The sequence below is a fragment of the Schistocerca nitens genome, chromosome 1 (assembly GCF_023898315.1).
Source record: "Schistocerca nitens isolate TAMUIC-IGC-003100 chromosome 1, iqSchNite1.1, whole genome shotgun sequence".
Taxonomy (NCBI): domain Eukaryota; kingdom Metazoa; phylum Arthropoda; class Insecta; order Orthoptera; family Acrididae; genus Schistocerca; species Schistocerca nitens.
This window is the reverse complement of record NC_064614.1, coordinates 642,098,233-642,123,058: the sequence shown is the minus strand read 5'-3', so window position 1 is coordinate 642,123,058 and position 24,826 is coordinate 642,098,233. Positions and strand designations below refer to the sequence as shown.

Here is a 24,826-nt window from a genome sequence, read left to right as displayed (position 1 = left end):
ACACGCACGGCACAGCGGACACACCAGGAACCGCGGTGTTGGCCGTCGAATGGCGCTAGCTGCGCAGCATTTGTGCACCGCCGCCGTCAGTGTCAGCCAGTTTGCCGTGGCATACGGAGCTCCATCGCAGTCTTTAACACCGGTAGCATGCCGCGACAGCGTGGACGTGAACCGTATGTGCAGTTGACGGACTTTGAGCGAGGGCGTATAGTGGGCATGCGGGAGGCCGGGTGGACGTACCGCCGAATTGCTCAACACGTGGGGCGTGAGGTCTCCACAGTACATCGATGTTGTCGCCAGTGGTCGGCGGAAGGTGCACGTGCCCGTCGACCTGGGACCGGACCGCAGCGACGCACGGATGCACGCCAAGACCGTAGGATCCTACGCAGTGCCGTAGGGGACCGCACCGCCACTTCCCAGCAAATTAGGGACACTGTTGCTCCTGGGGTATCGGCGAGGACCATTCGCAACCGTCTCCATGAAGCTGGGCTACGGTCCCGCACACCGTTAGGCCGTCTTCCGCTCACGCCCCAACATCGTGCAGCCCGCCTCCAGTGGTGTCGCGACAGGCGTGAATGGAGGGACGAATGGAGACGTGTCGTCTTCAGCGATGAGAGTCGCTTCTGCCTTGGTGCAAATGATGGTCGTATGCGTGTTTGGCGCCGTGCAGGTGAGCGCCACAATCAGGACTGCATACGACCGAGGCACACAGGGCCAACACCCGGCATCATGGTGTGGGGAGCGATCTCCTACACTGGCCGTACACCACTGGTGATCGTCGAGGGGACACTGAATAGTGCACGGTACATCCAAACCGTCATCGAACCCATCGCTCTACCATTCCTAGACCGGCAAGGGAACTTGCTGTTCCAACAGGACAATGCACGTCCGCATGTATCCCGTGCCACCCAACGTGCTCTAGAAGGTGTAAGTCAACTACCCTGGCCAGCAAGATCTCCGGATCTGTCCCCCATTGAGCATGTTTGGGACTGGATGAAGCGTCGTCTCACGCGGTCTGCACGTCCAGCACGAACGCTGGTCCAACTGAGGCGCCAGGTGGAAATGGCATGGCAAGCCGTTCCACAGGACTACATCCAGCATCTCTACGATCGTCTCCATGGGAGAATAGCAGCCTGCATTGCTGCGAAAGGTGGATATACACTGTACTAGTGCCGACATTGTGCATGCTCTGTTGCCTGTGTCTATGTGCCTGTGGTTCTGTCAGTGTGATCATGTGATGTATCTGACCCCAGGAATGTGTCAATAAAGTTTCCCCTTCCTGGGACAATGAATTCACGGTGTTCTTATTTCAATTTCCAGGAGTGTAAAAACTGCGACAGACAATTGTGTTGTATAGGTGTTGGCGACCGCAGCGGCATATTCTGGTTGTTTACATATCTCTGTATTTGAATACACATGTGTATACCAGTTTCTTTGGCGTTTTAGTGTATAAATATTTGATAATAATAATAATAATTTGTTTACATCAGCGGATACTAAATCGGTGTAGCACAACTTTAAGGAGATTGCAAATCAGAAGAATACATCATTGGAAAACTTGAGAAATGTGTATATGTTGAAACTGATTTCACAGCTTTAATAGTAACAAACTATCACAACTTGGCAACGTCATACTCTACATGGTATAAACTCGCAGTAGGCTCTGACCATTAACATTGCACGTAGCACTAAAAATAAGTTTGTGAACACAGATTTTCACAGAAGTCTTCCGTTATACCTCGCGGGACCAGCACTCCTGGAAGAAAGAAACTCCTGTGAATGGAAGGTGGGGCAATATGTACTGGCTAAAATTAATCTGCGAGGGCTGGTTATGAGTTGTGCTTGGCTAGCTCAGTCGGTAGAGCTCTTGCTCGTGAAAAGCAGAGGATCCAATTGAGAGTCCCTGTTCGGCAAACAATTTCAATCCACCAGGAAATTTAACATTTGATGCTATGACTTGTTCTGTTTGCAGTGCGAAGTATCTTGTTTTCTTGTATTAGAACGTGGCTCTAACGGCTAGCTCTCCCTACGGCGGTACCACGGTTTTCTTTATCGAATAACACTGCAGGACAGCACAACAATGCCATAGATCTATACGTGACACGGAACAGTGGCGTTACCATACTGTTGTTACCTGTAGAGGCTTTGGAAATCTTTTATCCACCAGTTAATGGCGGCGCGTTAACTGACTCTTGGTAATATTGGCGTGCGGTAGCAACTTTTTTCCCAGAGTATCAACGTCTAGGATACATCTATGCTCTGCAAACCACAATGAAGTGCATAGCAGAGAAAACGTCAAATTGTAACAATTATAAGGGCTTTTTCCCGTTACATTCAAACACAGAGTGCGGGAAGAATGACTAATTAAACGCATATTCATTGCATGCTTTAAGTAGTTAAATCTTCCTTTCACGATGCCTGTGGGAGCTATACGTAAGGATTTGTAGTTTATATCTAGAATCATCACTTAAAGTTGTTTATAGAGACTTTTTAAGTAGACTTTCATGGTATGTATATGTGGTGTCTATTCTTCCAGACATGTCCGCAAGAACAGACAGCATTTTAATTCTGCAACCACTATTAATCAATTCACAAAGCAATGAAAGACATTAGCTGCTAATGAGCATTGATTTCAATCAATGGGGAAAGTTGAAAATTAGTCCAGACCGGGATTCGAACCCGGGTCTCCTGCTTACTAGGCGGATGCGCTGACCTCCGCGTCATCAGGATACAGAGGTCATCGCAGGAGCATGGACTACCGTAGCACGTCTCCTGTCAGACCAAAATTCTCTACTTATCTACAAAGAACTGATGTTGTTCCCCTTGCCCGTTATCTTCATTACTCGCGGCACTTCCGCGATTTTCCTAAGAGTTCAGGACTGATGTGCATCCGCGCTGAAGGGGTCATTGGCCGAAAGAACAGAAACCACACGTGTATAAAATTAAGGCGAGGGCGGACAATAATCCCTTTAGTGCGGATGCATACCAAGCTCGAACTTCTACAGGAGTCGGCGAAATGCCGCGAGTAATGAGGATAATGTGCAAGGGGCACAGCATTCGTAGGGTGTGTATAACTTGAGAATTTGGGTCTGACGTGATGCGCGTTTGGGTAGTCTGTGCTGTTGCAATGACCACTGTATCTGGATGATGCAGTGGTCAGCACATCTGCGTAGTAAGCAGGAGACCTGAGCTGGAGTCCCAGTGTGACACAGATATTCAACTTTCCCCATTTATTTCAATCAGTGCCCACTGGCAGCTAACGTGTTTCATCCCTTTGTGTCTTGATTCACTGGACAGTTCGCGCCTTGTCTTCGGGCATCTGCCTGTACAGTTCTTTCAGCATCATCCCGACACTCATCCGATTCCCAAACAAACTTACGACAATTACTGCGATCCTTCTTTGTATATATTGAATATTGCCTGTTACTCTCATTTGGTACGCGTCCCACACACTTGAGCAATGTTCTAGGGTGGGTGGCATGAGGATTTTATGAAGTCTCCTTCGTAAAGTGATTGTATTTCTCTAGTATTCTACCAATAGTCCAAGTCTGCCTCCCGCCTTACCTCCGACTCTGACTCTGTGATCATTCTATTTCATGTCCCTGCAAGTGTTCAAATGGTTCAAATGGCTCTGAGCACTATGGGACTCAACTGCTGTGGTCATAAGTCCCCTAGAACTTAGAACTACTTAAACCTAACTAACCTAAGGACATCACACACATCCATGCCCGAGGCAGGATTCGAACCTGCGACCGTAGCGGTCGTGCGGTTCCAGACTGTAGCGCCTTTAACCGCTCGGCCACTCCGGCCGGCCTGCAAGTGTTACGCGCTGGTATTTGTATCAGTTCACAGATCTCAGCTGTGGCCCTTTGATATTATATTCTTGAGTTACTATGTTTTTTTTCGTTTTGTGAAGTGCAGTTTTAAATTTGTGAACATTTAAAGGGGCTTGCCAATCTTTGCACCACTTTGACATCTTACCAAGGTCTGACTGAATATTTGTATAGATTTATTCAGAGCGCACTTCATTGTAGATAACTGCAGCATCTGACTCTCCAGCCAAGATAACACGCTGCGTTCTTCCTAAAGGAAATCCGCAATCCAGTCACATATTTCGTATCACTGATCGTACTTTCAATAAAACAGAACTGTTCAAAACGAAGAAACAGATTTCAAACAATTGTTGCTTTCAAGCTACAAAAATAGAAACATGATTCCAACTGTCCTGGAAAGAGACAAGTTCAAGCTTTTATTCATTCAATGTAAACACCATGTGTTACCCGACAAATGTCAAAACAGTGCCTCATTTCCCTCATTCCCCGCCTCACACGAAGAAGCTGGTTTTTCGTTATCGAATTCACAGCTTCAACAGTGCGACCTCGCAGACTTTCAAGAGCGATCGGGGATTAGTATGCGGTCTTTTTCGTGAACCCACAGATAAGTCACAAGGTTTGAAGACTGGAGACTTGGGAGGTGACTCGCGATGAAATTCATCTTCTACTCCTCCTCTTCCAATCCAACGGCCCAGACCTCACACCTTGTGACTTTTTTCTGTGGGATTACGTAAAGGACCACGTTTTATCCCCTCTTTGCCTGACTCTCTTGGCAAGTCTGCGACATGTATTTTTTGAAGCTGTGAATTCGATAACCAGAGACCAGCGGCTTCATAGGTAGCAGGAAATGACCTACAGTTTTGATGTGTGTCGTGTAACACATGGTGCTCACATTGAATGCATAAAAATTTGAACTTTTCTCTTTCCAGGAATGTTGGAATTGAGCTATCTTTTTTAGTTTGGAAGAAATAAATGTTAGAAATCTGTTGCTTCTTTCTGAATAACCCTGTAAGTGCACGGGCGGTACGGAGTCAAATAATTTTCGGAAATCGAGAAATACTGCATTTACTGACTGACTTGATTCATGGCTTTCAGGATGTCATGGGAGAAAAGTGCAAGTTGGATTTCACTTAATCGATGTTTTCGAAATCCACGCTGGTTGGCATGGAGCAGGTCGTTCTGTTCGAAGATACCCCATTATGTTTGAACTCAGAATGTGTTCTAAGATTCTACAACAAATGGCTGTCAAGTATATCGGACGATAATTTCGAGGACCACTTGTGCTACCCTTCTTGTAGATAGGTGTGACCTTTGTTTTCTTCCAGCTACTGAGCCCGATTTTTTATTCGAGGGATCTACGAATGATTACAGTTAACAGCGGACTAACTCAGCCGCAAACTGACTGTAGAATCTGATAGAGACTGTGCTGGACCCGGGGGTTTCTTTAATTTTAACGATTTCGGCTGTTATCAACGCCACTGATACAAATATCTTTTTCCCTTTTTCAAGTAGTACGAGGATTAAATTGGAGCGGTACCCCTGGCTTTTCCTTTGTAAAGGTACGTTGAAAAACAGAGTTAAGCATGTTTGTTTTTGCTTTACTAATCTCAGTTTCAATTTCTGTCTTGTCCATGAATGATTGGATGCTAACTTTGGTGCCACACAGAGATTTTACAAATGATCAGAATTTTTTTGGGTTTTGTGAAAAATCTTTCAACAATATTCAGCTACGGTAGTCACTGAAGGCTCCACGCATTATTCTCTTGACTGCCAAATGCGTTTCATTCAGCATCTCTCTATCTACAGCCCTATGCTTTATTATATACCTATTACGCGGTAGTCGCTGTTTCTTTAGAAGTTTTTTTACAGTTACTGTATATCGGGTCCCTACTACCATGAACTGTTCTTCTGGGTACATAACTATCCAGTGCATGGTCAACTATTCTTTTAAACTTGAGCCATAGTTCCCTAACATGCTTCTGTCCTGACTTAAAAGTTTCATGATCCTCTTAGAATATGAGACTACGGCTTCTTTATCTAATTCACTGAACTTAACAAAACTTTCCACTTGTTTTAGTTGCCATTTGCACTTTGGTAATCAGGGTTGCTACAACTGCCTCATAGTCGCTGATATGTTTCTGTGTGGACAGATTCCGAACTATCTGTTCAAGGTTGTTTTCAGAGAAGGTATTTAGCAATGTTTCAAATGGTTCAAATGGCTCTGAGCACTATGGGACTCAACTGCGGTGGTCATCAGTCCCCTAGAACTTAGAACTACTTAAACCTAACTAACCTAAGGACATCACACACATCCATGCCCGAGGCAGGATTCGAACCTGCGACCGTAGCAGTCGCACGGTTCCGGACTGCGCGCCTAGAACCGCGAGACCACCGCGGCCGGCCAGCAATGTTTCGCAAGACGTCTTGTCACGCACACAACTAACCAGAGCGTACTTATCGCTATTGATTAATCACTGAACAAAGTCTCCTCCGATGATTATTGTATGATTGGGGAACTTACGTTCTAGCGAACTGAAGTTTTCGAGTACGTCAAGAGGTGGGTCTTGTGGTAGACAGAAGGATCCGGCTATGATTTGATGCCCACCGGTGATACTAATTATAGCCCAAGGAATCTTTGATAATTTACTCGTAATACAGTAGCTCTAGCGAACAGGGTACATCCAGGTGTGTGTGTGTGTGTGTGTGTGTGTGTGTGTGTGTGTGTGTGTGTGTGTGTATGTGTGTGTGTGTTTTCTACAGCGAATGTTGCATCATCCCGATTCAGCTGCAGACAGCACGGTAACGAAGCGTGATCTCATCGTAGCTGAATCCTCTGCAGACGCAATGCTCCTCTATGTACGGACTGAGCGGCGTGTTTGTGGTGTACTGTTAATTTATCGCGGTCTGCAGCGGTCGCCTGCTGCGTTTGAAATAACTGAACTCGGTGCCATTTTCTGGCTGCAACCGTTTGTTTGCGGAAGCCAGACCTGCCAGACTACAATAGGTGCGGACATCTGTGTTCTATGCTGGAACGGTGACAATAACAGACGAACTAGAAAACGGCCAGGGCGAGGGGGAGTCGCGCTCTGATGGTTCCATACAAACTTAATCATGTACTGCGATGATGACGTACATGACAGCTTAACGTGAAATCCGAACCATGTGTTGTTTCTGGGGACTCCTCGCATCGTTAAGGCCTAGGTTAAGAAGACTGAAAAGTCCGTGGTCCGACCGAGACTCAATCCGATATCTCTCCGTTTCCATGCACACGCTTTACCGCCAGACCACCAGGCCCGACATGTATATAGATAGTTGATATATAGATTTTGCTTAGTGAGTTTGCGAGTGTCAAAATATATGACTAAAATGGCAGTATCTTTTGATTGCATCGACCCAGAAACTTAAATTTTTTACGCTGCCAAGGGACCATAGACATCATCATGTGCCATAAATTTCAATCTGATATCTATACCCGTTTCAGAGAAAAAGGGATACTGACGGACGGACGAACAGACAGAAAGACGGATGACAAAGTGATCCTACAAAAGTTCCGTTTTCACCAATTGATGTAGGGAACCATAAAAATAAGCTGCATGACCGCCGTGAAGCTGCAGTATGGAAATTGGAAATTTATGGTAAGTCCCTATGGGACAAAACTGTTGGGGTCATCGGTCTCTAGGCTTACATTTTACTTAATCTAACTTACGTTAAGTACAACACAAACACCCATGCCCGAGGGAGGACTCCAACTTCCGACGGGGGGCTGCAGTATGACTTTACTTTGTTCATCGATAATTTCGATAACATTACCATTATCCAGGGAACGTAATTCAGTCTTATTAGCTAGATGTGGTGAGCTATTTCCATCATCAGCTCGAGTGTTTTATTCCTACATTGTGAAGTAAAGTCATATTGCAGCTTCTCAGCGCTCATCTTGCACCCTGTAGAGAACATTGACAAATCCCAAAAATGAAATGCGTGAAAAAAATAGACTTCAAGAATTCTATAAAACCTGTATTGAAATATTATTCTTATCTTTTAAATTTCAAGTAAGTAGTATGGGAGTAAATTCCATTATAGTCTACACAGCCCGCCCGGCTAGCCGCGCGGTCTAACGCTCTGCTATCCGAGCGGGAAGGCCTGCCGGTCCCCGGCACGAATCCGCCCGGCGGACTAGTGTCGAGGTCCGATGTGCAGGTCAGCCTGTGGACGGGTATTAAGGAGGTTTTCCATTTGCCTCGGTGAATGCGGGCTGGTTCCCCTTATTCCGCCTCAGTTACACTACCTCGGCGATTGCTGCGCAAACACTGTCTCCACGTACGCGTACACCATAATTACTTCGCAAACATTTGGGGTACGCTCGTCTGGTATGTGACGTTCCAGGTGGGCGGGGGGTCCACTGGGGGCCGAACTGAATAATGAACCACTGAGGGCTACGGCGGGGACAAAGCCTCCCCGTTTTTAGGTCCCCGATTCAATACACAGTACAGAAGTCTACACAACAGTAATATGGACATGTAGTTGTGAACTCGTCGAATGTGAGGTGTAAGCAGGTAATTATGAAGTAATTCTTTGAACTGTGCCACTTTTCTTGATTTTCTAAAAACTTTTTGTTTTTGTTTGACCTCTCATGTAAAGTAAAACATTAAGGCCATAATATGGGAAGGCCGGCTCGGTGGTCTAGCGGTTCTAGGCGCTCAGTCCGGAAACGCGACTGCTACGGTCGCAGGTTCGAATCCTGCCTCGGGTATGGATGTGTGTGAAGTCCTTAGGTTAGTTAGGTTTAAGTAGTTCTAAGTTCTAGGGGACTGATGACCACAGATGTTAAGTCCCATAGTGCTCAGAGCCATTTGAACCATTTGAATATGGTAAAGAAGGGTCTCAACCTTTCCAGCTGGTGAATTTGATTCGTGACGCCTTGCTTGTCGCGAGTAACAGCATTTTATTTAGAGAACGTTGAGTCCCCCTCCCTCCCGTATTACGGACTTAATGTTTTACTGACTTATATACACTTGAGAATGTGATTTGAAATGACGAAACCGGTCATGTTCTTGTAAATAAAGATTCACATACAGATGGAAGCTGTTTGGTTGGCGAATGTGGATTATTTCAGCTGCCGTTGCCCACAAGATAAAACTGTTTGTAAAATAGCGGCGAAACCATTTCCACAATGACGAAATGGGGTTAGGACTCTGCTTTACTCCCGTACGAGCACAGAGGCACTTGGCAAACAATCGTTCACCTGTAATGCTGCTAAACTTTTGTCTGTCTTGTGCCTAACTTATGGGTAGCTCTCAGGTGAAACTAGGTTTATGCATCCTTCGGAAAACCATCTTAGTGTTGGTCTTGTTCGTCTGAAGCTTCCCAGTAAGGGTGATGATTGTTTTTTCCACACTAGATTATAAACTCGCCGTATAGAAAATTAGTCATCCCTGAAGAAATCATCACAAGCAACATATAATACCGTGTAATTCCGCCCCTTGACTTGATATGCATCTGGATGCGGTTGGGAAGTGAGTCCATAAGGTTGTGCATTTACGCCGCATAAAGCTACTCGGTGAGGTTTAATCGCGTAGTTCCACCAAATTGCGTGGATGCTGATGTCGGCGATTTACCCACCGTTTCAAAATGTTCCACAGTTGTTCTTTGGGGTTCAAATCAAGTGACTTTGCAGACCAATCGAGTTCAAATAGGGTGGGGGGGGGATGTTGAGAAAACCGGTTATATATTCTTCCAGCCCGATGAAATTTGCTGTTGTCTTTATGTAACTGTGTGAACAATAAGCTCTTGCAAAGGGACCGACTCTAAATTTTCATTGCAAGCACTTCTCGTTGCAATGTTCCCTCGTTGACAAGATTGGGATGTACCTTCATTCATTGCCTGCAGCAATTCCTGTCGGGTTTGGAAGCAATTTTGATTCACAAACCATGAAATGCAATGCGCCTGCCGTCTCTCTGTTAGAATTTTTTTCCGAACACAATTCTGAAGTTGTGTTTCGTACCCAAGTGTGTTACAGCACTGCTTGTAGACACGTTGAGCAATGCTCCACAACAAACAAACAAATCTAGAAACTTTACACACCGTTGGATTACTGCTGCGCGGTGTGGGCTCCTTACCAGATAGGGTTAACTGAATACATCGAGACAGTTCAAAGAAGAACAGCGCGTTTTGTATTATCGCGAAATAGGGGAGAGAGTGTCACTGACAGGATACAGGATTTGAGGTGGACATCATTAAAACAAAGACGTTTTCCGTTGCGGTGGAACCTTCTCACGAAATTTCAATCACAAACTTTCTCCTCCGACAACGAAAACATTTTGTTGACGTTATCCTACATAGGGAGAAACGACCACCATAAGAAAATGAGGGAAATTGGAGCTCGCACGGAAAAATGTCGGTGTTCGTTTTTTCCGCGCGCTATTCGACTTTGGAATAATGGAGAATTAGTATTAAGGCGCTTCGATGAACCTTCTGCCAGGCACTAAAGTGTGATCTGCAGAGTGTCCATGTAGATGTAGAGGTAGATGTAGATTTTCGGTCATGGATATGGCCAAACATGAATGGCTCTTTTTGTCACTCTGTTACGTGCTTATATTTACCCACTTTTGCGTACAATGCCTCCTTGGAACATAACTGTGTCGCTGATCGCTACTGCCTTATTCTCACGTAGAGGCAGTGCGACCGCGATTGAGCAGGTGCTCAATCACTGCACCGTCTGTAAAGGCTTCACGAGTCACCTGTGCCTGCGCACTGGGCTGACTAATATTTGTCTGGTGAGCTCACACTCTTACGGTTTGTTAGCGCGTGCAGCCAAATTCTCGGCACTTGTTCGATTCTTTATGAAGGGACGTAAGTGAAAACTCCTTGTAATTTCGCTTTTTCTTAGACAGCCAACATTGTCGAGTTCATGAACCTAAGCAAGCATTTTGATATGCAAGAAATAATATAGACCTATTTAAATTATTGGCAACGGCCTTGCCGCAGTGGGTACACCGGTTCCCGTCAGATGACCGAAGTTAAGCGCTGTCGGGCGTGGCCGGCACTTGGATGGGTGACCATCCTGGCCGCCATGTGCTATTGCCATTTTTCGGGGTGCACTCAACCTCGTGATGCCAATTGAGGAGCAACTCGACCGAATAATAGCGGCTCACGTCACAGAAAACCATCGTAACGACCGGGAGAGCGGTGTGCTGACCACGCCCCCCTCCTATCTGCATCCTCATCTGAGGATGACACGGCGGTCGGATGGTCCCGATGGAGTGCTTATTTAAATTATTATTCATCCAGAGAAGATCTCACAAAGACTTAGGAATTGTCATCATAATACAATGAAAAATAGTCCAAATATACGTACATATGGGGTATATAAATATTTTTTACGCGGAAAGGATAGGCGGTCGACGTGGTCTTACCGAAGACACCATCTCAGATCTGCTTGAAATAATTTAGGGAAACCACTGAAAACCAAATCCAGGGTGGCCGGGCTTAGCAAACTGCATCATCCACGAGAACAGGTCAGTGTCTTAAGAGCACTACCTCATTCCTCTCTCTCTCTCTCTTCTCTCTCTCTCTCTTCCTCTCTCTTCCTCTCTCCCTGTAAAGTATAATTTTATTTTCTACATGCGGCCTTACGATGTAAGAAATAATGAACTACTCCTAAGGAAGCGGCAGCAGTTTGTTTGATCTGTTGAGGCGTTTCCTCTTTTTTCTGTTATTCATTTTACACAAGCAGCTAATTAACACAGTTCAAAGTAAGTTCCTCTTGGTGGCGGAGATTCTCAGTACTGCTGTCTACTCTGGTAAAACCCTATGTGCTTCGCACAAATAAATTTCCTGGTAGAAGCTTCACCTTAGGAAAGTCATGGTTTCTACTGAAGGCACAGTAAAGGCGATGTTTACAGAGTTCACGAGCACTGTCAATGTTTGCCACCTAATGATTTGTCCCGAATGTTTGGCCCACAGACTCTGCTCTCAGCTTCTCTGCACAATAGTGCGTGGAAGAAAACAGTATAGTCCGTAACATTGTAAACAAGTACAAAAAGATTTCTCTGTTCTATTGCAAGCCTTCCTCGACTTTGAGTAATGCGCTCTTGGACCCAAAGATTGTGAATTGACCGATCCAGCTAGCTATGGGAGGACGTTCTTACCTATCCGTTCCCGACACGAATGTGTAATCTGTAAACGAACGCTGAATGAAAGTCCATAATAAACAGTGCAGATTGAAATCCAATAAATAGATCAGTGTGATTGATAGTAAGTCGCTCATGCAACAGACTGTATTAAACTGAATCATGGCTGCCAGCCTGGCGCCATTGCTGCGAGCTACTCGGCGCACATAACACGCTGTGCACGCTCCTGCCGGTGAGCGTCAACCGCGATCTGTACTGCCTCTGAGTTGCGATCGATATCGGCTTTTGGCGGGGTATGAAACGTATAGTTTAACGTGAACTTTGAACATCGCTACAGCTTGGCATCATTCACATTAAAAAATCATTGGCAGAGGTTAAGAAAAGTTCAGTGAAAGGAAAATGTCCGAGGGCCGACTGAGAATGCTACACCTCATGTACTTGCACAGTACATGGTGAACCATTTACCTCAAATACCTTTTTCTCCTGCATTAAAATAAAAATCTAAATAAGTAAATGACGTTTAGCTACCACGGAGACATTAATCTGTATGACTGAATTTTTTGTATCTTTGTTCGTTACGAAGTAATGAAGAAAGAGTACGTCTTTATTAAGTAGCACCCTATATTTTTTGTTCGGTATTCCGCGTGCTCTCCTAACGATCTGTTCAAAAAATTGTTTCGGTGTACCATTAACAGAGACATGACGTTAATGAAAAGTAATATAAAATTAAATTTTAGCCGAGCGGTATTAGCCGAGCGGTCTAGGGCGCTGCAGTCGTGGACTGTGCGGCTGGTCGCGGCGGAGGTTCGACTCCTCCCTCGGGCATGGGTGTGTGTGTTTGTCCTTAGGATAATTGAGGTTAAGTAGTGTGTAAGCTTAGGGACTGATGACCGCAGCAGTTAAGTCCCATAAGATTTCACACACATTTGAACATTTTTTTTGAATTAAATTTGAATCTCCTGTACTAGCACAGAACGCAGGTAACCTGGGAAATGTAACTCGTTCCGTTGCTGGACAAGAGCAATGATACATTCAGGCATGAATCTAAGGTTGGGTTCTTCCGGGATGAGTGGGGCAGGGGATCACAGTTTTTTATGTTCTTCTCCTTGCCCCGTTTCCTACGATTGCTAATTCATGTCTGCAGACTGGCTAAGCGAGCTTGTTAATGAGAGGAAAGCTGTTTCTTTCATTCGGTTCCACCTTTGGTAAAAAAGTCAATGTTTGTGTTATTTTTTCCGCTAGTGGATGGTCTTTGTGCCCTAGTGGAGGGCCTACCCTTTTCTGCCTTGCCTTATTCAACTTTGCGTCGTTTTGCCAGTTTGCCTGTGCACTCAAGGCATGTGTTGTCCACCTCGGTAGCTGCGGGGTCAGTGCGGCAGATTGCTACCCAAAGGGGTCCGGGTTGAATTACCGGCCGGGTCGGAGATTTTCTCCGCTCGAGGACTGGGTCCTGTATTGTCCTTATCTCCGTGTCGTCATAACTGACAGGTAAATTGCTTGGATGACAAGCCTAAGCCTATGTAACTTCGTACCAGGATACGGCTTGACACTAATCAGTGTCCTGAATTCTCTTAACACACTGTTGCATCGTCTTTCCAGTGTTCAGACAACTGTATGGCCGCGTCCCGAAAGCCAGTAAATTAAAAAAAAAAAGTCCGATTTGTTGGTAGCAGAGGTGCGTTCAGCCTGTCACTACTTTCACATGCGACATAACTTCCCGAAGACGAAAACCAAATTTCAGAAACCTTTTTCCGCTGTCATGTTTGCATTTTAATGCCTGAAGTGGTTTTGTTGAATTGGTCAAATACGGCTTCTGGAAATAAACTGCTCCGGTTTCTAATTTAGTCGGCACACTGGCTGTTTCACTTCAGTTAAGTATTACAGATAGGCAACTTTGTTAGCAGTCTAATATTTCTACTTGCAGAGAAAGTCACTCCGTTCAGATTAGGTGAAAATGTTTAAAAACAAGACGTAACGTGACAGCTCAATCACGTTTCGAAAACGGTTGTGCGTTTACATGGCAGTGAAAATAGATTGTGAAAGTGGAAACCTGGTAACTGGAGGCGCTTATGGAGAATCTGTTTTACGATGTTTACGTGACCATCCAGAAGCTGCACTGGGAAATCTAGTTTGGGAGTCCCTTGTAAACACGGAGTTCGAACGGGCACCTCTGCCTGAGTGGAATGTGATGTGTCTTTTGGCGATGGAGGTGCAATGTAGAACAAGTTATTAATAAGTATAATAAGAAAAGCTCTTCGCTGGACTACGTTATTCACAAATGAAATTTTGGTTGGTACTTGAATCCCAGCAAGGGAGCCACACAGTGATTAAATGGCCGAAAGCCGAAATGAGTAACCAAATGGTTCAAGTCCAGGTACACGAAATATATTGTGAAGTTAATAACAGAATCAGTACTTAGTTGGCGTAAGGCCAATTCTGGAGCAGTAAAGTCATTCCCCTAGCTCAGCAGAGACTGGAAGTTAAACACTGCACGGCGACTGTCCAACGGTGGTTCCAGGCGAGAGCTATGATCAGCGCTGCGGATGCAGCCGCCGCCTGTCCGTGAGAACTCGAAGGAATGACAGGTTCGGTAGCTGAGACCGAACTGCCGATCCGTGATTGAGCACCAGTCTAAATACAGAGGGGTCCAAAAAAATGTATCCACTGTTTACAAGTCCATAACTGGCAAACTAATTGACGGAGTTGTCTCATCTTTGGTAGTGTAATAGTTTATAGTTCCGGCAATCGCCACAAAAGTGTTGTATTGCGTTGTTTTGTTTTGTCAGATGAGAGTCGTCAGATAGTCAGTGTTTTGTTCTTAGTTGCACCTAGTTACTCGAGTAAACATGGCTGGCGCAAGGCTTACATTCGATGAAAGGAAGTCAGTTTTGAAGTGGTATTTTAAGTACGAAAACATTAATGAGGTTCAGTGGCAATGGCGGAATGAGTATCAAACAGAGCCACCGACACGTTTAACGATTCGTCGCATTCGAGACAAATTTGAAGCCGAAGGCTGTGTTAAAGATGTACACAAACAACGATCCGGACGGCCTGTAACAGTAACAAGTCCAGCTAACTCCCGCCGTGTGTTACAACAATTCATTCGCTCACCACAGAAATCTGTGAGGCAGTGTGCCCGTGAAACTGTAGTGAGTCGCTCAAGTGTTCGGCGAATTTTGAAGACAGCAAAGTGGAAGTGCTACATCCCACGATTGCTACACACAATGAACGAGGACGACCCAGATCGTAGAATGGATTACTGCGAGTGGTTTACTAACATGGTGCACAACGATGAAGAGTTTGCAGAGATGATTGTGTGGTCTGATGAGGCACAGTTCAAACTCAATGGTACAGTAAATCGCCACAGTTGCATCTTCTGTCCGCAGCTCGTGGTCGTGCGGTAGCGTTCTCGCTTCCCACGCCCGGGTTCCCGGGTTCGATTCCCGGCGGGGTCAGGGATTTTCTCTGCCTCGTGATGACTGGGTATTGTGTGCTGTCCTTAGGTTAGTTAGGTTTAAGTAGTTCTAAGTTCTAGGGGACTGATGACCTTAGATGTTAAGTCCCATAGTGCTCAGAGCCATATGAACCATTTTTTTGCATCTTCTGGGCCGCCGAAAATCCGGATGTCCATGTAGACAAAGCCGTGAATTTGCCAGGACTAAATGTGTGGTGTGGGTTGTCTTACCGGGGCTTGATTGGGCCAGTCTTCTTTGACGGTACAGTTACCGGTGAGGTGTACCTTCAGAAGCTTCAGACATCCATTTTACCTGCCATCCGAGACTTGTATGGAGACGGAAGAGTTTACGTTCAACAAGATGGTGCCCCAGCCCACTACCAAAATCTTGTTAGGGCGTGTCTCGACGAAAATCTGCCAGGAAGACGGATAGGCCGCAGAGATTCTGTGGAGTATCCACCACGTTCCCCAGACCTAACTCCTCTGGACTTGTACCTGTAGGGAACACTAAAGGACGTCGTTTATCGACAAAAGCTACGCACATTGAATGAACTTCGAGAATCCATCGTACATTCATGTGCAAATATACAACTGAACACGTTGCAGTCAGCAGTTCGTGCTGCAGTTCGGCGGCATCATTTGTGTGTGGATGTTAATGGTGATGACCATTTCGAACACCTACAGTGTTATCTTTAAGTTGGACTTTAAGCTACACTTTACCGGCCGGGGTGGCCGAGCGGATCTAGGCGCTTCAGTCCGCAACAGCGCGACTGCTACGGTCGCAGGTTCGAATCCTGCCTCGGGCATGGTTGTGTGTGATGTCCTTAGGTTAGTTAGGTTTAAGTAGTTCTAAGTTCTAGGGGACTGATGACCTCAGATTTTAAGTCCCATAGTGCTCAGAACCATTTGACCCATTTTTTTAAGCTACACTTTCACCAAAAATGAGACAACTCCGTCAATTAGTTTGCAAGTTATGGGCTTTTAAACAGTGGATACATTTTTTTGGACCACTCTGTATTGTCGGGGCGGACGTATACGGCGTGAGCTGCTGGTGGGCGCGTGACACTGTGTAGGAAAATAACGCCCGCGATTGCGGCGCCGTGGTCGAGGTAGCGCGCTCCGCTGGCAGCGGGCTTGGTGCCTCTCGTGACGGCTGGCAGAGACTCCCTGGATAACAAGTCGGCCTGTCGTGGTCGTCGTCGTCGTCGTCGTCTGGAACATTTACCAACTTGCGGGACGAGCGTGGATCGTAGTTTAACTTTCAAGCACTTGTGCCTGTTGAGGGAGACGGTGCTTGATGCGTGGCAACCCGCGAGACACGAGTGTGTTGCAGGTTGCTGTCGTGTAGGTCGTACACAACAGAATGTTCACTGCAGTATGTGGGAACTATCCTGTGTGAAACAGAATTCGTATTTTCTAGAATTCGTAGCCTCTTTTGAGACACTTACAACAAACCCGTTGAATGCAAGGTCGCCAAAAGCCAGTGATGTTTCCGGCATTCGACGCGCCACGTGTTGTCTGCCAAGCAACCACTATATTGAAACTTCCTGGCAGGTTAAAACAATGTGCCGAACCGAGACTCGACCTCGGGACCTTTGCATTTCGCGGGCAGGTGCTCTACCAACTGAGCTACCCAAGCACGACTCACGCCCCGTCCTCCGTCCCTGTTCGAGTCTCGGTCCGGCACACAGTTTTGATCTCAAATGGCTCTGAGCACTATGGGACTCAACTGCTGTGGTCATCAGTCCCCTAGAACTTAGAACTACTTAAACCTAACTAACCTAAGGACATCACACACATCCATGCCCGAGGCAGGATTCGAACCTGCGACCGTAGCAGTCGCACGGTTTCTGACTGCGCGCCTAGAACCGCGAGACCACCGCGGCCGGCACAGTTTTGATCTGCCAGGAAGTTTCATATCAGCGTACACTCCGCTGCAGAGTGAAAATCTCATTCTGGAAACATCCCCTAAGCTGTGGCTAAGCCACGTCTCCGCAATATCCTTTCTTCCAGGAGTGCTAGTTCTGAAAGGTTCGCAGAAGTTTGGAAAGTAAGAGACAAGGTACTGGTGGAAGTAAAGCTGTGAGGAAGGGGTGTGAGTCGTGCTTGGGTAGCTCAGTCGGTGGAGCACTTGCCCACGAAAGGCAAAGGTCCCGGGTTCGAGTCTCGGTCCGGCACACAGTTTTAATCTGCCAGGAAGTTTCATATCAGCGCACACTCCGCTGCAGAGTGAAAATCCTATTCTGGAACCACAATATTAGCTGCTAATCGCAACAGCAGGCGTATTTGGAGGTATCCAACAATAAGCACAGCATGACGCTACGGAACTTAGTTAAGCTGCTTAGTCGACGAGTAACTCAAAACAGTGCTTCAGTGCTAGTGGTTTTCATACAAAGCAGAACAATGCCAACGATAAACAGAGCAAACATTGCATTATGTGTACAATAACAGCTGCCGAAGTTCACACTTCGTCAGAAAGGAACCCCAGGAATTTCGCAGAGTGATTAAGAAGTGGCAGACGAAATATTGACGTTTCTGCAAGATGAGTCAGTGGAGTGTGTGGCGTCGTATACGCTCAACTGTGCGGACAGTGTACATGAGGAGTACGGTGACGATGACACGTGCATAACAAGTGAAAGTGATATTGAAATAGCTGTCGAGCAATGTAGTTCATCATCCTTGTCGGACATGGAGTCACAAATCCCGTCTCCAGTGAAATGTGGTAAAGGGCAATCGTTGTCCACGTAGCGGGTACTAAACATAATTACATACATGGAAGATCATCGACGGAATAGTAAAAAAACTATTATGAACAGATTTCGAATAAGTCCGCAGCAGTATGACGGTGTAGCGCATAAGAAAAGCTACGGATTTTCAAGGGATGACAAGGCGCACTGACTTGATGACTGATGTCTGCGCGTTTCAAGGATGCTCGATACAATATACAGAATGTGCGTGATAGTGATCTGCTGTGTTATGCATATCAAATTAAGCGCTACATAGATTACAGTGATTTCAAGGGAAGCAGTGCTACAGATTTGGAGGGACTTAAGATAAGACTTTTGAAACAAACTGTCAACTTGTCGATGCACAGCAAAGTACGGAGTCGGCCCGAAAATTTGTAAGTGAGGTAAACAAACTTATCGCATCGTTCAGTAAGGAATTTTGTATTCAGCTCCGACCAATCGGGATTTGAAGAGGTAATGTATATTAAAGGAATCCTGGAAATTGGAGGTAACAACACAGATGTGTCAAGATCAACTAATACCAACGCCTTAGCGCATTAGTATACAATATTGCCGACTGTTAATCTGGATGATAAATTAGCTAAAAAATTATTTATTGTGCTGCGAGAACTTGGAAGTGCTCTGCCATCTACGATTGTTTCTCGTGTGCGTGATTTTGCGAGGACAGCAGGGAATATCTACATTACGGCAAGCGAGAGTGGGAAAATTTGCGTAAGAGAACTAAAACTATGATATGAGAACTGACTTTGGCCAAAAGCTCGTCAAAATAACTTGCTTTTCCTTGATTCCTGATCTACGTGTAAAAATCATACTCGTTTAGAGCAAACCATCCTCCTGAAAAGTGTGTGACATCGCAGTTCATACCACCTGGAATCACTGAACAAATTCAGTCTTTGGATGTTTGCTTTTTCCGTGCCGCTAGCACGTATTATCGCACTGTCTACAGCTATGCCTCAAGAATAGCCACTTTCAAGATAAGTTCCACGACAGACTTTATCGCATTCAGTTGCGTGTCTTCCCATTCCATCATATCTCATCACCCACTTACACCCGTATGAACTTATACGTATTATTTCAGAGTCTGGCCGAATGTCCTGCACGGTTTGTAAGTTCCAAGGTGTTCGCCTTCGATCTTGCTGATGCGAACCTTTGTGACCACTGTGGCGCGCCATTTCATGGTGCAAGTCAGTGGTTTGTTATTAACATTTCTATAACGTCGACGATGTCCATTTTATGAAGTGTAATAGTTACATTCCATAGAAGGCTGATCTCTGCACTTCCCGGCTACTCGTTTTCTGTAGCCCTGTTGATGCACATGGTGAGTCATTAGTAGCTGATATTTTTTCTATCGTAACTGTTAACACATCAAGTTTCAATCGATCCTTACTAAGGATTGAACTTGTGACCTCGCAATCAGGTGGTTCCTTCTTAGCATCGTGCTACTGTAGTCTCCGAAAGTTAATTGGGAAATTTGGGAACTCATATACACTGAAACGCCAAAGAAACCGGTATAGGCATGCGTATTCAAATAGAGAGATATGTAAACTGGCAGAAGACGGCGCTGCGGTCGGCAACGCCTATATAAGACAACAAGTGTGTGGCGCAGGTGTAGGATCGGCTACTGCTCGTACAATGCCAGGCTATCAAGATTTGAGTGAGTCTGAACGTGGTGTTATAGTCGGCGCACGAGCGCTGGGACACAGCATCTCCGAGGTAGCGATGAAGTCGGGATTTTTCCGTACGACTTTTTCACCGGTGTGCGGTGAATATCAGGAATCCGGTAAAACATCAAATCTCTGATGGCGCTGCGGCCGGAAAGCGATCCTGCAAGAACGGGACCAACGACGACTGAAGAGAATCGTTCAACGACACAGTGTGGAACCCTTCCGCAAATTGCTGCAGATTTCAATGCTGCGCCGTCAACAAGTGTCAGCGTGCCAACCATTCAACTAAACATCATCGATATGGGCTTTCGGAAGCAAAGGCTCAGTCGTGTAACCTTGGTGCTGGACGATAGATAGCTTTACGCCTCGCCTGGGCCCGCCAACACCGTCGTTGGACTGTTGATGAATAGAAACACGATGCCTAGTCGGACGAGTGTCGTTTCAAATTGTATCGAGAGGATGGACGTGTACGGGTATGGAGACAACCTCTTGAATCCATGGACCCTGCATGTCAGCAGGGGACTCTTCAAGCTGGTGGAGGCGCTCTAATGATGTGGGGCGTGTGCAATTGGAGTGATATGGAACCAAATAAAATGGTTCAAATGGCTCTGAGCACTATGAGACTCAACATCTGAGGTCATCATTCCCCTAGAACTTAGAACTACTTAAACCTAACTAACCTAAGGACATCACACACATCCATGCCCGAGGCAGGATTCGAACCTGCGACCGTAGCGGTCGCGCGGTTCCAGACTGAAGCGCCTAGAACCGCTCAGCCACACCGGCCGGCCGATATGGAACCCCTGATACGTCTAGACACGAGTTTGACAGGTGACACGTACGTAAGCACCCTGTCTGATCACCTGCATCCATTCATACCCATCTTCCATTGCGACGGACTTGGGGAATTCCAGCAGGACCGTGCGACACCCCACACGTCCAGAGTTGCTACAGAGTGCCTCCAGGAACACTCTTCGAAATTTAAACACTTCCGCTGGTCACCAAACTCCCCAGACATTGAACATTATTGAGCATATCTGGGATGCCTTGCAACGAGCTGTTCAGAAGAGATCTCCACCCTCTCGTACTCTTACGGATTTATGGACAGCACTGCAGGATTCATGGTGTCAATTCCCTCCAGCAGTACTTCAGACATTAGTCGAGTACATGCCGCGTCGTGTTGGCGGCACTTCTGAGTGCTCGCCGGGGCCATACACGATATTAAGGAGGTGTACCAGTTTGTTTGGCTCTTCAGTGTATAAAACAGTTTGGGGTGGCGAGAAAGAAAGGGTCATAACTCACTTGAGCCCGTCCCGCAATCGGACCCCGTTTTTCTCCGTAGCCCTGGTCCTTCAGGGATCTCCCTTGGACCCGTTCTTGTAAATGTCTTTGTATAGTGCAGCAGCGTTTTCCCTCGTGTGCCCGGATGTGTATCAACAGGAGTGCGTGCCCGTGTGTTGCAGCGTGCGCGCGCGGCGGCTCCCCCGCGCAGTCGCCGTCGCCGTCGTCGCCGCCGCCCACCTCCGGCACGGCCGCTGCCGCAGCCACGGCCGCGCCCGCCACGTCCACTGCCACCGTAACCACCGCTCCTGCCACTGCCGTCGCTGGTGAGTACCGCGTCCGCCTGCCGCTGCCGCCAGCGAGGTCCGCCTCGCCACTCAGCGCAAACGGGAAACGAGGTGTCGCGCGCAGCACAGCCTGTTACGCTCGGCATTATTCATTCTACTCTGCGCCCAAGTCCGGGGAACAAAGGCGCCTCGAACATAATGGAGACAATGCCGAAATACTTTGCCATTTGTCTTTAATAAATTAAGACACACGGCGGTACGAAATGTCTTACGGGACTGTCTGTAGAGCTAACTCAAACATCTTTAGCCTGAGAGGCTACAACCATACAATTCGACACAGTCCTATTTTAGAAGACAGATTTCCTACGAGTTGTAGTTAACTCCCACAGACAACGATGCTTTGCCCCTGCCGACCAGAATTTGTCGAACAATACGAGATGCTTCAAAGAGGCCGATGATGCTGTAGTCTACAGGAAAGTAGTATCACACGAAAGTTGTGAACAAACCAATGAGGATTTGCAGAAAATAAATGCGTGGTGTAACGACTGGCAGTTATCTCTCAATATTAGTAAGTATAAGCTACTGCGAAAATCCCCATTAATGTATACAAAATAAATGCCCAGTCTTTGGAAGCGGTAACGTCCGTCAAGTATCTGGGTGTGACCATTCGAAATGATCTCAAATGCAATGATCAGATTACACAGGTAACGGGTAAGGCGAACTCTAGATTGCGGTTTATTGGTAGAATCCTGAAGCGATGCAGTCCTCCAACAAAGGAAATAGCTTACAATACGTTAGTTCATCCAGTCTTAGGGTATTGTTCGTCTGTATGGGACCCTTACCAGTTGGGTCTGATTCAAGAGATTGAGAAGGTCCAAAGAAGAGCGGCAAGATTCGTGACTGGTACATTTAGCCATCGCGAGAGCGTTACAAATCTCATAGAAAGTTTGAAGTAGGACACACTTGCAGATAGGCGACGCGCTAAACACAAGGGGCTGCTCACTAAATCCCGAAATCCGATCTTCACCGAGGATGTGGAGCATATATTATTACCGCCAACTTTCAAATCGCGCAATGATCACCATTCAAAGAAAAGGGAAATAAGAGCTCGTACTGAGGCGTTCAGACAGTCGTTTTTCCCTCGCGCGATCCGCGAGTGGAACAGAGGGGGTGAAATGTGACTTTGGCGCGAATTGTGCCCTCCGCCACACACCGCTTGGTGGCTAGCGGGGTATATATGTAGATGTAGAAATTCAGCCGTAACAAAACTTTGTGTCTGCTGCTAATACATCGACGTGAGTCGGATAAACTGTAAACCGCTCCTGACCACCGTATATACCTGTAAGCCAAGCCGAGTCCATATGAGTACACGGCAAGTAATATTGGAAGAAAAACTACACAGGCGGCAGGGATATAATGCTACGGTGACTCCTCTTTGAAGCATATTGTTCGACAAATTCTGGTCGGCAGGGGCACGGCATCGTTGTCTATGAGAGTTAACTACAACTCGTAGGGAATGTATCTTCTAAAATAGGACTGTGTCGAAATTAACAGTGTAAATGAAGGAAAATTAATTCGGAGGGTTTCCCTGCAGACCTCCCGCGTGGCCCTTCACACAGTAGCGGCTGGGGTCCCTACCGTGTGGCTGCCCGGCGGTCGACAGTTTCTTGGAACTTGCTGTGACTGGAGCTCTTGCACTGACTGGTCCTACCGCATCTTATATGTTATCAAATACAGTAATGCATACACCTGAAGGTAGGATTTTAAAATCCCTAAAGCGGTCGTGGCCTGAATAAATATTAGTACAACTGTAGCGGATCTCTCTAAATTAGTTATCACGCCTCTCAGTTACGAATGTTTTACGTACCAAACTTGTGCAATAACTGAAGGGATACCCGATTTATTGTCTCTCACTAAGGTAAAACTGCGGCGAAATCGAAGTCGTTTAAAACACTGCAGGACTTTACTAGGCGTGGTTCTAGTCGAGGAGTTATGCCGTTGCGTTACTCGGACCTTCGAACTGTCAGTCAATTTATGAAAGTGCGTACAGTTTAAATGTACTCCGAACTAACAAGTAACTTGGCGTCTTTCACATATACAAATGACTGTTATGCTTCAAACAAGCTGTAACTAATAAAAGAAACCCTGGGACCGACTTACCGTCGAAACCCATACCTTTCAAAATGGTTCAAATGGCTCTGAGCACTATGGGACTTAACTTCTGAGGTTCAAAATGGCTCTGAGCACTATGGGACTCAACTGCTGAGGTCATTAGTCCCCTAGAACTTAGAACTAGTTAAACCTAACCAACCTAAGGACATCACAAACATCCATGCCCGAGGCAGGATTCGAACCTGCGACCGTAGCGGTCTTGCGGTTCCAGACTGCAGCGCCTTTAACCGCACGGTAACTTCTGAGGTCATCAGTCCCCTAGAACTTAGAACTACTTGAACCTAACTAACCTAAGGACATCACACACATCCATGCCCGAGGCAGGATTCGAACCTGCGACCGTCGCAGTCGCGCGGTTCCAGACTGTAGCGCCTAGAAGCGCTCGGCCACTCCGGCCGGCCCCATACCTTTAAGATACTTTGTCTGACGCCCACTGAGCCACGAACAAAGTGCCATGTCGTTCCTGCACGAAAGCTGTCAGCAATTCTTTTGTGGAGAAATATTGTCGTAACTATTTGAGTTGGACGGTTTCTAAACCTGTGGCGCATCGCGTCCACTATACTGGACGGCTGTTAGTTGCCGCTTTTCAAACAGTCCTGAGGCTGCAAATGGGTACATCCTCTGCACCGGTGACGGATAATGTTTGAAGCAGTTCCTTTTTGTCGTTGAAATGTGTTAGTATCTAGAAAAACAGTTATATTTATTTTAATCGGCAGGTTCGGTCAGATATCTTTCTGATTTTGAACGAAACTTCATTCAACAAGTTGTTGTCGTTGTCGTTGTCTTCGTCTTAAGTTCGAGGACTGGCATGATACAGCTGTACACGCTAGTCTATCCTGTGTTACTGAAGTTACTCTTTGCGAGTAAGTTATTGAGTGACGGAAAGATTGTCTTCAGGCAAAGCTGTGCGTTCTAGTGCACTGTGATTGTTAAATCAACTGTGTGAAAACGGCGTCTCGCCGTTCATTGGAGAGAATCTGAGTGTATCGCTCCGCGACTTGCTTATATCTTAAGCCTGCTCGCAGACTGGCTTCACAGAAACGGACTGAGAGAATACAACTTTGTCCAGTATTCGTCATTCCCGTTTACAGACGTTTGGGGTTACATCTCACCCTACTTTAGCCACAGTAACTTCTACAGTAGTGTAATGTCTCGATTCCTCTCTGTTGAATCTTCTGACGTTTCAGAATACTGAATCCCTCCAATTACTGCAAACTATGTTTCCCGGTACATTCTCGTCCGTCTCGACACTTGTTATT

At 46.2% G+C, this 24,826-nt stretch overlaps 1 protein-coding gene across 2 annotated transcripts in view; it reads left to right on the top strand.

The window, feature by feature from the left end:
- LOC126258120 (phosphatase and actin regulator 4B) overlaps positions 1-24,826 on the top strand; it is a 781,085-nt gene that overhangs the window by 487,839 nt on the left and 268,420 nt on the right. For both annotated transcript variants that reach the window (XM_049955617.1, XM_049955616.1), the window contains exon 4: positions 21,291-21,434. In XM_049955617.1, coding sequence (XP_049811574.1) covers positions 21,291-21,434 — 144 coding nt within the window. The remainder of the gene's footprint in view (positions 1-21,290; positions 21,435-24,826) is intronic.